Source organism: Carcharodon carcharias, chromosome 11 (genome assembly GCF_017639515.1).
Source record: "Carcharodon carcharias isolate sCarCar2 chromosome 11, sCarCar2.pri, whole genome shotgun sequence".
NCBI lineage: Eukaryota > Metazoa > Chordata > Chondrichthyes > Lamniformes > Lamnidae > Carcharodon > Carcharodon carcharias.
The window spans coordinates 73,619,611-73,633,352 of NC_054477.1; the positions used below are offsets into that span (position 1 = coordinate 73,619,611).

At 42.5% G+C, this 13,742-nt stretch overlaps 1 protein-coding gene across 3 annotated transcripts in view; it reads right to left on the reverse strand.

Moving 5' to 3' along the window:
- LOC121284420 (transmembrane protein 182-like) overlaps positions 1 to 13,742 on the reverse strand; it is a 91,974-nt gene that overhangs the window by 56,282 nt on the left and 21,950 nt on the right. For all 3 annotated transcript variants that reach the window (XM_041199871.1, XM_041199869.1, XM_041199870.1), the window contains one exon: positions 449 to 604. In XM_041199871.1, coding sequence (XP_041055805.1) covers positions 449 to 604 — 156 coding nt within the window. The remainder of the gene's footprint in view (positions 1 to 448; positions 605 to 13,742) is intronic.

A 13,742-nucleotide genomic window follows, 5' to 3' on the forward strand; every position in this document is an offset into this window, starting at 1 on the left:
GAATCAGGGGATATGGGGAGTGGGCAGGAAAGTTAAGGTCGATGATCAACCATGATCTCATTGAATGGCAAAGCAGGCTCGAAGGGCCTTATGGTCTACTCCTGTTCCTATTTCTTATGTTCTTAATCATTTTGCAAATTGTGCTGTACCACATTGCACAGGAGTAGTAACTGGGAAATGAAGTTGAGTTAGTCATAGGGTGTGGTCTTAATTCCTCTTTCTGCTTGATTTCATCTGTTCAGTTGATTTCTGATGTTTGTGGGCAACAAACAGACCAGGCACATGTTCACAAGTAGAGAAGTAGTAAGGGAAGGGGATCACTAATGGGGGCACTCATGCTTATGTACTAATAACCTCAACACAAGGAAATTTATGGAGACCAGTGGTGAGTAAATTAAAAGATTAAGCAATATAAAGAAATCTTAAATTGTTTAGATGTAGAACTCACAACAAATAAGATTCTGTGCTTGTTCAGCTTTCTACGAGCCTGATAATATGCCTTTTCCCAGTCAACTGGTTCATTTGTAGGAGATGGTTGATTCATTCCAAGTGAATTTTCTTTCCCATTGAAGTGTTCCTGGTTTGTCCCAGTTGAACTGGTTGGCTGCAACAAATTACAGAAGGACATTATTAAACTTGCACAATCGGCAAATAATTGGCAAATTAAGTTCAACACAGATAAATGTGAGGTAGTACATTTTGGTAGGAAGAATAGGGAGATTATGTATTATATGGAAGCTGCAAGTCTAGGTGGGTAGAGGAACAAAGGGATTTTGGGAGTACCAATATATCATTAAAAGTTGTGTCACAGGTTAGCAAAGCCAAAACAAAAAGCAAACCAATCACTAGGTTTTATTTCCAGAGGGTTAAAATTGAAAAAAGAGGTCATGCTAAGCCTGTATTGAAATTTGGTTTGATCACAGGTAAGAGTCCTGCGTATTCTTCTAGTCAGCATATTATAAAAAGGATAATGTGGAACTGGAGAGGGTGCACAGTTTGTTACCAGGATGATATTAGAAATCCATGGGTATGCCTATCAGGAAAGAATTGATGGACTGGATTGCTTTTCTCTTGAAAGAAGGTAGCTGAAGGGTGATGATCTTTAAAATTATGAAAGATTTTGACAGAGTGGACAGAGAGAATGTTTCCACTAAGATAAAAGCAAAAAACTGAGGATGCTGGAAATCCAAAACAAAAACAAAAATACCTGGAAAAACTCAGCAGGTCTGGCAGCATCTGCGGAGAGGAACACAGTTAACGTTTCGAGTCTATATGACCCTTCAACAGAACTAAGTAAAAATACAAGAGAGGTGAAATATAAGCTGGTTTAAGGGGGGTGGTGGGACAAGTAGAGCAAAAGAGAGATACGAAAATCCTGACGGCGAAAAGAGTAATACTTCTTCAAGGTAGGCATTCCTTGAAGAGAAGTGGCAGTCAATTAAACACTAAGATAAAAGCAAAAAACTGCAGATGTTTCTACTGTGGGGAAGAGCATAGCTAGAGGCCATCAATGTAATATAGTCACCAATAAGTCAAATCAGGAATTTAGAAGAAACTTCTTTCCCCAAGTATGGTAAAAATGTGGAATTTGTTACCAGAGGGATTCGTTGAAGCAAATAGTACAGATGCTTTTACGAGTTAGACAAACATTTGAGGGAGATGGGAATCGATGTTATAATGGGAGGAAGCTCGACGGAGCATAAACACGAGCGTTGACTGGGTGAGGCAAATGGCCTATTTCTGTGCCACATATCCAACGTCATCTTCTGAATTATTTTTCCACTCAAGTGTTCCTGAAAGAGAAACCTGTATTACATTGAATTGAAATAATCCATGAATACTCAGCTCATTAAGGTAAAAGTGGCTGAGTTCTGCAGATCATGAAGATCCCAGCTTCAATCCCATTGTATACGGTTCAGCAGTAAGGTTTTGGTACTTTCCTGGTGCTTTGCCTACCAGAAATTACCCAGTAATAACAAAGCTATGGCTGTATTTTTGAAACACACCTTCTTAATTCATTTATCCATTTGCTATGGAAATTCTTGGTTCTAAGGTTTGCTAAACTTGAATTTTTGCAGAACAGCTTGCTTCTGGTAGCATGCCATTTACTTGTCTCATCTCTTGAATCTTGAATCCACTGCCAAACTCTCAAATTCCCTACTATTAGGCATCCCTCTCTAACCAATGACTTCACTTCAAATTAACTTCATTGGCTGTAAAACACTTTGGAATCTCCTGAAGTTGTGAGAGGTGCTTTATAAGAGGTGTTTGTGCATATTTGGAGGAGGAAGAGAATGGTGATAACAATAAGGAAATTGAGGAAGGTCCAAGGGATGCCAGATTGGTACAGCAACATAACATTTGCTAAACAACCCTGACTGTGCTAACAATCACAGTGACAACCAATTTAAGATAACCAGTCAGGCTTGCAGTGTGGCTCACTTACTCAGGCTAGAAACTACATATATTCACACAAAGGGCCCTGTCCTTTGCAAGGAAAAAGAGCATGCCCGCGTATTGTGCCTTTTTCAACTAAACAAAAGCTTGGGAGACAGCTATTCCCTGGTTCATTTCCCAGAATGAACCTGCCTGGCTTGAATTTAAATAAAAAATTGACAGTTAACTGTTTTCTGATGCATTCTTCATGGCAACATCTCTACCAATCATAATCCTCTTGCCAACCAATCAGCACCCTATTCTCATGCAGTATAAATTGTTGTTCCCTTTAGATTTGGTATTCTTGTGAATCTGTACTGATGAGTGCAAGACGAAAAGCTTCAACAGCATATCTCTTTTTTCAGCAATGCCTTAGAAAAATACTTCAAAGTTGAATAACACATCTATAGATAAAGATTCAACCATGCTGACTTCCCAGGAGATAAGCCAAGGATTTCAGAAGGTGACAAGACAGACAATCCTCCCACTACTGACTCAGGAAACAGTATTTTTGAGAGCAAAAAAAACCTTTCTATTCATTCACAGAATCTGGGCATCACTAGTAAGGCAAATATTTACTAGCTATTTCTAACTGCCCTTCAGGAGGTGGTGGTGAGCTGCCTTCTTGAACCGTTGCAGTTCATTTGTTGAAGATACACCCACCATGCTGTTGGTGAAGGTGGTGGAGGGAGTTGCTGGATTTTGACAGTGATAATCAAACAATGACTATACAGTTCCAAGTCATGATGGTGTGAGACTTGATAGAAATGTGCGGGTGGTGGTTTCCCTTCAGCCTGTCGCTCTTGTTCTTCTAAGCAGTAAGGTTCCCAAATTTTGAAAGCACCATCGAAGAAGCCTTGTTAAGTTCCTGAAGCGCATCTTGTAAATGCTATGCATTGCAGTCACAGTGCACCTGTGTGGAGGAAGTGAAAGTTAAAGGTGATGGATGGGGGTGCCAATCAATCTTGCGAGATGCTTTGTCCTGGATGGTGTCAGTACTACTGACAGGATGTTGTCAGGACCCATCATCTTTGCTGTATCATTGCCTGCAGCTGTTTCTATCCACCACATAAAGTGAACTGAATTGTATGAAGAATAACATGTATGATAATTAGGCCCTCAGGAGAAGGCCAAGATGGACCATCCACTCAGCACTTCTAGCTGAAGATGACTGCAAATGCTTCAGCCTTGTATTTTGCGCTGAAGTGCTGGACACCCCCAACATTGGGGAGGGGTTTTTGGAGCCTCCTTCTCCTGTTAGTTATTTAATTATCCACCAACACTCACGACTGGATGTGGCAAGACTGAAGAGCTTAGATCTGATCCATTGATTGTGGGATTGCTTAGGTCCGTTTATTCCATTGTTTAGATACATATAGTCCTGCATTGTAGCTTCACCAGGTTAAGTATGCCTGGTGCTGCTCCTGGCATGCGTTCCCACACTCCTCATTGAACTAATGTTGGTCCCCTGGCTCTATGGTAATGGTAGAGTTAGGGATACGCCAGGACATGAGATTTCAGGTTTTCGTTGAATACAGTTCTGCTAATGCTGATGGCCCACAACATCTTTTTAATGATGCCCAATTTTGAGCTGCTAGATTTGTTCGGAGTCTAACATTTAGCACAGTGGTAATGTCAAATGACACGATGCAGAGTATCCTCAGTGTGATGATGAGGTTGTGTCTCCACATGGATTGTGCTGTGGTCAGTCCTATCAATACTGTCATGGACAGCTGCATCTGTGACAGATAGATTGGTGAGGATGAGCTTAAGTAGGTTTGTCCCCCATTGTGTCTCATCACGCGTAGCAGGCCTTGTCTGGCAGATACAGCCACCAGGACTCATTCAAATCAGTCAGTAGTAGAGCTACTGAGCCACCCTTGGTGATGGGCATTGAAATCCCCCACCCAGAGTACATTCCGTGTTCTTACTTCCTTCAATGCTTCTTCCAAGTGGTATTCAATTTTGAAGAGCACTGATTCATTGGCTGCAAGGTTGACAGGTGACAATCAGCAGGAGGTTTTCATGCCCATGTTTGTCCTGATGCCATGAGACTTCATGGAGTCCAGAGTTAATGTTGAGGACAGATTGTATTCCAATGTGACACCACCTCTGGAGGTTCTGCCTGCTGATGGGATGTAAAATATCAAGATATGGTGATGGCGAAATCTGGGATTTTAGCTATAGGTTATGATTTGATGAGTGCGACTATATGAGGCTGCTGCTTGACTGGTCCTTGTAAAGATCTCCCAATTTTGGCTCAAATCTCCAGATGTTGTTGAGGAGGAATTTGCAGAGTCAACTGGGCAAGGTGTGTATTCATCATTTCTGAAGCCTAGGTGATCCATTCAATTTTATTCTTAATTAACATTTCTGCAGCAGTTTTACACACCTGAATGGCTTGTGAGGTCATTTGAAAGGGCAGTTAAGAGTCAAATTGCACAGCTTGAGAACCATCTGGTCATTTGGGAGGGAGAAACTTTTCTGGAGCAGATATTCAGGATGGTGATCACACCATCACATTGCAATGATTAGAGTAGTGACCATTAGCAAACAGGGAAGAAAGAAATCTGTGGAGCCGATCAATCTCATACATATACCTGTTCAGGCACTAATGACATGGATAAATAGTGTAACATAGAAAGATACCCATGTAGAACCCAGCACAAGTAAGAACGCACAAAAGTCTGGCCCAATGTTTGAGGTTGGTGGCCTTGCATTAGAACTGGGAAAAGTTAAGAGATGTAATAGATTTTAAGCAAGTGAAATAGCGGGTGGGTGGGAAAAAGAACAAAGAGTCTATAGGGTGGAAGACAGGAGAGATTAAATGACAAGAGGTTAGTGGTTCAAGATCAAAGGAAGTGGTAATGGGACAAGTAAAGAACAAAAGATATGGTTAGAGGAGGTGTGAATGGCAGAATGATGAACAGCTTCATCTGAAAGCAAATAAAGAGAACAAGACAGTAGATCTAAAACCAGCAATGCAAAAGCTAACAAAATAGGGGCAGAGCTTACAATCTGAAATTGTTGAACTCACTGCTGAGTCCAAAAGGCTGTAAATTACCTAATCAAAAAATCAAATTTGCCTTGGAACACTGCATGATGCCGAGGACAGAAAGGACAGATAGGGGGCAGGATGGAGAATTAAAACTACAGGCCACTAGAAACTCAGGGACACACTAGCGGACTGAATGGAACTGTTCCAGAAAGCCATCACCCAATCTCCCCAGTTTAGTGCAGACTGCATTGTGAGCAGTGAATATACAGTATAAAAAATAAAAAAAAGTACACATAAATTGCTGTTTCACTTGTAAAGAGGAATTGGGCTTGGCCAATGACAAGGACCTTAATGTAAAAGCACAGGTGTTGTATCTCTTTTGCTTCCATGGAAAGTTGCCTTGGGAAGGGGAAGGGTTGTCTGGGTGATTGAGGAGGGGACCAGGGAACTGGGGAGGGAATGGTCCCTCCCTATTACTTTTGTTTCTCATTCGCTCACTCAGACATATACAAACAAACCAGAACATAGATACAGAAGCAGGCCCCTAAAGTCTGTTCCATCAGTCAGTTAGAACATGGATCAACAGCCATAATTCTTTCTACCTTACCTAATAAAGATCTATTGTGCCCAGTTTTAAAAGCTTCATATGGGACAAATTAGTTAGGCGTTTCTGAGGCCGTTAACGTGACTCCAGGATGGTTCGTTGCCTCCCTGGTGCTAGGGTTAAGGATGTCACAGAATGGCTGCAGAACATTCTTGTGGAGGAGGGCGAACAGCCAGAAGTCGTGGTCCACACTGATACTAATGACATAGGTAGGAAGGGGGATGTGGTCCTGCAATCGGAATTTAGAGAGATGGTAGAAAATTAGCAAGCAGGACCTCTAAGGTAGTAATCCCCAGATTTCTCCCAGCGCCACGTGCAAATGAGTACAGAAATAGGAAAACATGACAGATGAATGCGTAGCTGGAAAAATGGTGCAGGAGGGAGGGCTTTAGATTTCTGGGACACTGGGACTGGCTCTGGCGGAGATGCACCTGTACAAGCTGGATGGGTTGCATCTGAACAGAGCTGGGACTGAGTTACTTGCGGGTTGTTTTGTTAGTGCTGTTGGGCAGGGTTTAAGCTAACTCAGCAGGGATGTGGGAACCAGGAGAGAATATTAGAAAGTAATACCAGGGTGCATGGAATGCAAAAAAAAGGCTTTAAATATTTAAGATTAAAGGAGGAAATAGACTTTTTAATTAGTAATGGGTTGAAAGGTTATGGGGAGAGGGCGGGAAATTGGAGTTGAGGCCGAAATGAAATCAGCCATGATCGTAATGAATGGCAGGGCAGACTCAAGGGGCTGAATTGCCTACTCCTGCTTCTTGTTCTTATGTTCTAAAACATATTCAGAAAGAATTCTGAAAGAAGAAAGAAAGCTATACAGTTGTACTAGTTAGAGATAACATAATGTCTATAGGAAATGAAAAGAGGCACTGATCACATTCACAGGGGTACAGAGCAGTAAAATTGAAGTGGTGGAATAAATAGTAAGTAGGCAAATCTATAAAATGAGTAAAAGACATAGAATAATAAACAGAGGCGACTTCAGCTACACCTCCACCCCACCCCTCAGGCAAACTGGCAAAAAGGGGCAGTGAGTGAGGAAAGGGAAATTCAGATTTTGTCATGACTACTGGATTCCTTTCTTACCCAGTACCCAAGAAACCAAACGTTCTCTCTACAACTGTAATTGAGAATCAATTAATGCCCACTTAAGAACCTCATCCCACCACCACCAGAATTTAACCAGCAATGGGGGGCCCACACCAAGCAGCCAGCCCGGCAGAATAGCCTGTGCAGGCTGGTGGTGGACAAAGGGGGGTCCCTCCTTAAGTAGCCCCAGGGAGGCCCCCTAGCTAAAAGTTTTACTAGCCTTAGGTTGCCCTCACCCCATGACCTGCCAACCCCCAGTCCCCAACCCCAGCCTCTGGTCCAAAGATCTGGAGAGCTGCTGGCCTCTGACTGACTGGGGGTTAGGGTGGTCGGGAGTCAGGGTAGGGTAGCCATGGGGGGTAGATAGGTTGGTCATGGATGGGATGATTGGTGTTGGGGGGCTCATTTGGTCATTGGAGGTTCGGTTGGTCAGGTTGGGGTTCATGGGGGTAAGCATGTATTCGGGGTGGTGGGTAGTAAGAGGAGTGTCGAGGGGTTTTGAGTTAGTTGGGTGGTGGGGGAGGTGTCGGAAGGATAGCCGGTGGGGGGGGGTGTGGGGGGGTATAGTCAGGTGTAGGAGTAGTCGGGGGTGAGGGGGTTCAGGAGGTAGCTCGGGGGCTTATGGTCTCGGAATGTAGTCAGTGGACGGGAGGGTGATCGCAGGGCTCAGGGTAAGTCGGGAGTTTGGAGGGTAAGGTCTGTGGTCAGTGTGATAGTCAGGGGGTCCAGTGGGAGGTTAGTAGGTGTAAGTACCATAGCCACCCAGGAGTTAGAAGCGGTTTTAATCCTTCCAACAATCCAATAAGGATTTCAGGAGAAACGTCTCTACTCAGAAAGGGATGCAAATGTGGAACTTGCTACAACATGATGTAGAGGAGGTGAATAAATAGATGAATTGAAAGGAAAGTTGACAATTACATAAGGGAGCAAGGAATAGAAAGATATGTTGATAAGGGATGAAGGTAGGAGGAGGCTCATGTAGACATGTTGCACCAAACGGTCTGTTTTTGTGCTGTAAAAACAATGCAATAAAGATCAACATTCCATGAGCCATTTTCTTATGTACAGACAGGCACTCAAATCTTCCGTACTCCACACTTTCTGGTTTCTCACCATTTAGTAAATAATCCAATTCTTCTCTCTTAAATCCAAACTGGATGAATTTACATTTTACCACATTGAGTTTGCCCACTCATTTAAAGTGCCTGTCCCTTTACAACATCCTTTTGAAGAGGTCACTAAAATGATGGATAGGGAAGCATCTATGGATGTTGACCTACATGAACTTCAAGAAAGCAATTGATAAGGTCTTGCATGACAAATTGATAGCAAAACTTAAAGTGCATGGTGTTGCAGTAAACCTTGGGATGACAAAAGAAACTGTTTGAAAGTTAGGAAACAAAGAGCAGAGAGCTCAAAGGTGCACCGGATTAGCCAAACATGACTTGCTCTTTGCAAATCCATGAGGATCTTTTGATCAGCACAAATGTATCCAAGTGTTCAGCCATTCTGTCCCTGATGACAAAATATAATATCTTCCCCACTACTGATGCTAGACTGACAAGTCTGCAATTACTTGGGCTGGAATTTACTGCTCCCACAGCTGCGAGGCAGGGTGGCAGGGAGATGCTATAATGGGGCTTGGGGTGGAAGGCCTGTTGCCTCTTGGAAATCCATTAAGTGTGGGGTGGGAATATTAGAGAACAGCGTTACCAGAGCTAATTGAGGCCCTTAAGAGGCCACATAAAGACCACATCCCAGGTGGGGGCCACATTAAGTGGTAAACACTAGCAGGCACACCTGAAGCCTATGTTGGGGTAGGGGCACCTCCTTCCTGGGCACCCTGTGTCCAACAAAGGGACCAGCTGATGACAAAGCAGGACCCATGGGAAGATACCCCCACTGCCCTTAACATCAGCTCCTCTCTCCCAGCCTCACCAGGGCTTCCCTGGAATGGCCATGGTGATCACACCCACTTACCTGCATTCCAGCATAACGACCATGATCTTCAAGCCTACTGAAGTACCAGCAGTGGCTCCTGATTAGCCAGCAGCTCTCGGGGCAGAACATCCACCCTGCAGGAGTAACTCCTGCGGGAAATTTGCCCTGTAGGAGCCGAGAACTCCAACACCAGAAGACTGCCTGACTGGAATTTAATCCCAATGGGGTTTAGAGAAATGGCTGTGGTGGGGTTGCCATCGGTTCGCCAGCCAGTGAATAGACCCTTTGCAGCAAATGTTAAATTCTGTCCCTGGCTTCACTTCCTCACCCTTCTTAGATAGTTTTGCAGTCACATTCCTGAATCTATACTGCTTTGGAAAAACTAATGCAACTCCAATTCCATAACCTACTTCATTTAATACACTAGTGTGGAAACCATTAGGTCCTGGAGGTATCTTAAGTCTTCTTATTTTTACCATTACAATGTTTTAAACAGATTAACTTCAATAAACTCCACCCCTTGATTTGTTTTTAAAGTACCCTGTACCAATGGTATTTTTACTCATCCTCTACTGTGAAGGTAGATACAAAGTATTCATTTAGCAAGTTATTGATTGCAGCGTAGTATGTGTCTTTCTTTAATGGGATTCCCAAAATCACTCTCTTTCTCTTAAATATATTCATAAAAAGTATTACTATTAGCCTTAATACAATTGCAAGTCTCTTGTGTTCATTTTTGCAGCTCTTAATATTGTTTTTGTGCCGCTTCGTCACTTTTTACAACTCTTCTGCTGTAAGCCTGCTGGATTTCCACTTTCCTTCCAATTTGTGTAAGTCTCTTCTTTTAAATCGACATTGTAGCTTAGCTCATCAGTTGCCCTTGTTGCCTAACCACACAGGTGAGGTATTTGCCTTTTAAGAGTATGTTCTAGTCTTGTGTTGCACCAAATAGTTCACTGAATGTATCCCACTGCTTGTCTAATTGTCATGGTGCTGGTTTTATAACCATAATATGAAGGGCTAGCCTGCAGCCAGCTGTTTTGATGGTATGAGACTACTTGGATATTGGAACATTTTCTTTTGTGATATATATATCAAATGGGATCATTGTTGAGGTTATTAGCCTGATGGCTATTGCGTACCATAAAAGAGGTCCAGTAATTTGGGAGGCTAGCCACCTGGAAGAGGGCTGCTCCCACTTGACTTATTCCTTCTTTCCCATGGGCAATTGACATACTGTTCCCCGAGCAGAAAGGCTTCATTAACTTGCCCAAGCTGGTACGAGATCCAGGTGATTTGAATTCCAAGACCTCATATAAGTAAATGCAAGCTCTTTTTTTCCTCTATTGCTATTACCAACAATGCAGAATAATGAAAATGAATCTTCAGGCAAGGGTAAATTGGATAGAATTTCACCTTCGCAACTCGGCTTTAGGCTGGACTAAAAGCCTGGCTATAAGATGATGTTTTGTCCAATTTACACAGGGTCACATGAAATAGGTTCCTACTTAATTTTCTAACTCACATACACTCTGTAGGGTCATTAAAGTTGTATAGTTTCATTAATTTGAATCACACTTCTCTAAGATTCAACATTCAAAATTCCTGTCTTTGTTGATTTTGCAAAAACATTGACCTGAGTAAAAACTAATGTTCCATGTTTACTCAGTTCTACTTTCTGTCAGTTCTACACCCTGGTCCACTCCTCCATCACCCCCTACACCTCAACCCCCTCCCATGGCACCTTCCCATGCAACCGCAGAAGGTGCAACACCTGCCCCTTTACTTGCCCTCTCCTCACCATCCAACGGCCCAAACACTCCTTTCAGTGAAGCAGCATTTCACTTGCACTTCCCTCAACTTAGTCTACTGCATTCGTTGCTCCCAATGTGGTTTCCTCTACATTGGAGAGACCAAACGCAGACCGGGTCTACTTTGCAGAACACCTTCAGTCTGTCCGTAAGCATGACCCAGACCTCCCTGTTGCTTCCCATTTCAACACTCCACCCTGCTCTCATGCCCACATGTCCGTCCTTGGCCTGCTGCATTGTTCCACATTGTTCCAGTGAAGCTCAACGCAAACTGGAGGAACAGCACCTTATCTTCCGACTAGGCACTTTACAGCCTTCCGGACTGAATATTGAATTCAACAATTTTAGATCATGAACTCTCTCCTCCATTTCCATTATTTTTAAATGTATTTCCATCCATTGTTTTATTTCTACCTTTTAGCCTATTTCGATCCCTTCCCTTCACCCCACCCCACCCCCACTATCTGTACCTTGCTTGTCCTGCTTTCTACCCTTAATTAGCACATTCCTTAGATAATATCACCACCTTCAACACCTCTTTGTCCTTTTGTCTATGACATCTTTTGGCTATCTCCACCTATCACTGGCCCTCTATCCAGCTCTCACCCCTTGCCTTAAACCAGCTTATACTTCACCTCTTTTCTATTTTTACTTAGTTCTGTTGAAGAGTCATATGGACCGAAACGTTAACTGTGTTCCTCTCTGCAGATGCTGTCAGACCTGCTGAATTTTTCCTGGTATTTTTATTTTTGAGTCTGGGTGCTTTGATGTATTAGTTTGAGATGTAAACAGAGATAGCATGTATTTGCATTTTTTGAATACAGCTTTCAAGAAGTGGGGTGAAAATTGTCACCTTTCTAACAGCGACTAAGCAATATGTTTATATTACTAATAAAATTGGTATTATGAAAGGGGTTTCATTGTTAAAAGGTGAAGTTCAGAGAGGTGGTTGATACAATGAGAATTAACATTCAATGGGGCTGGTGGGTATAACTTCAGAAGTTTTTTGGGTGTGCAGGCAGAGGCAATGTAAGATCAAAAGGCAGCTGCAAGCCTCCAACTGGTCCAACTGGCTCTACAGTGAAGGGAACCTCATTTTGAATTCATAAGGTGAAAATGCTTTGCCTGGTGTTTTGGTTAAGTCTATGGGTTATTGTTGCCTTAATGGAGATTAGTTTGGGAAATTGTTAAAAGTTATGACTGTAGTAATTTGTAGTTATGTGTACATATATTTTAACCTGTGTAAATTAATAAAATGTTTCATTTAGTTTAACGTAAAACCTTGAGAACTAGTGGTCTGATTCCTGAGTTTAGAGTTGGATCTCAAACATAACACTTAAAATTATTGATTATGACAATTGTTTAAAGCATCCCTCTGGGATTTTTAAATAACTCCGCTTTACCAACTGCATCGGTCGTAACAATTCCTAGTTCAATAAATTAGTACACAATGTGTTTACCTAACCTCTTACACTATAACCACACAACACGATATTCAGCAGTGGTCAAACAGCATGGCAGCAAGATTTGAGTACAGGTATATCATGGTGAACTATTTTAGATCATGCTACATGGCATGAGAAGTCCTTCAAAATTTTGGTCAGACCACAATACGTTCACAGTGTCCCAGAGTGTTGAAACTGCAACATTCTGACTGCACAGAAAAGCTTTGAAGGCACCATGCAGAGATAGTGTTCAAATAAAGAGCTGGTAAGCAGGCGGATCCCTTGTGGTGAGATTGTAGTGCATAGCCTTTCAGTTCAGTGAGTGGCACAGCACAGAGAGAGGAGCAGCAACAGGTTTGCCCAATTGGGAGAGGCGAGTGACTGGGGTGCGGGCCAGATTGATAGTAAGCACATGAGAGTCAACCAAAAAAAAAACAAATAAAACCATCATTAAATCGGGCTAGAGAAGATTACTATGATAATGGGCGGAATTTCTGAAAAGCGACAGCAACATGCATCCCAGGTGATATAAGAGAAAGAAGGTCAAAGTGATATTGTCAGAATGTCCACAAAATTTCCCACTTTGAATTGGGATGCAGCTGACCTAATATCTGAATTCAAAATGTTTGAACTGCGTACAGAGCTATGGTTTCTTGACTCAGATGTGTCTGAAACAGACAAGCAAGCCAAAAAAATTTACCTAATAATTGGGAATGAAAGTGAATATGTTAGGATTAACAGCAGAAGAGCTAAAGCAACCACAAAAGGTAAGGACCACATTGGAAGACCAGTTCAGAATCAAGTTAAACTTCTGTATTGATTGACTAGAGTTCATGTCATTTTGACAATAGTCTACAGAATCTGTAGACCACTTCTTTATCAGATGCAGAGAAAAGGTACGTTCTGTGTTTTTTTTTAAACACAGAGATAGCAGACAGAATTATTGAGTTAAGTGATCACATCCACTCCCCTGGAAGAATTCCAGAAAGATCTGCCAGACAGACCCAAAACATATAGCATCGAAGAGCTACACATGGATGGACATATGTACAAAGTGATCCACGCAGATCAACGAAGCTTACAGGTCCTAAGTATGACACCAACTGTTGATGCACTCACTAGAACAACTGAACATAGCAAGACATGTGGAAGGTGTAGCCTTTTGCGTGCACCAAGGAAGTGCTCAGCTTTCCAGCAATTCTGCAAGGCATGTGGCAGAAAGGGATATTGGCAGCAGCAGTGCACTAGAGCAAAGACTGATGCAGATACGAAGAGCCGTGCATCGATCCAAACAGAACCTACACAACAGGTACTTTCAAGCAGGAAGACTGACATTCCGGTATCCCGTCAGAAACATATATATGAGGTGGCTGATGAACCTGAAAAAGACAATGTGCATGATGAGACAAAGA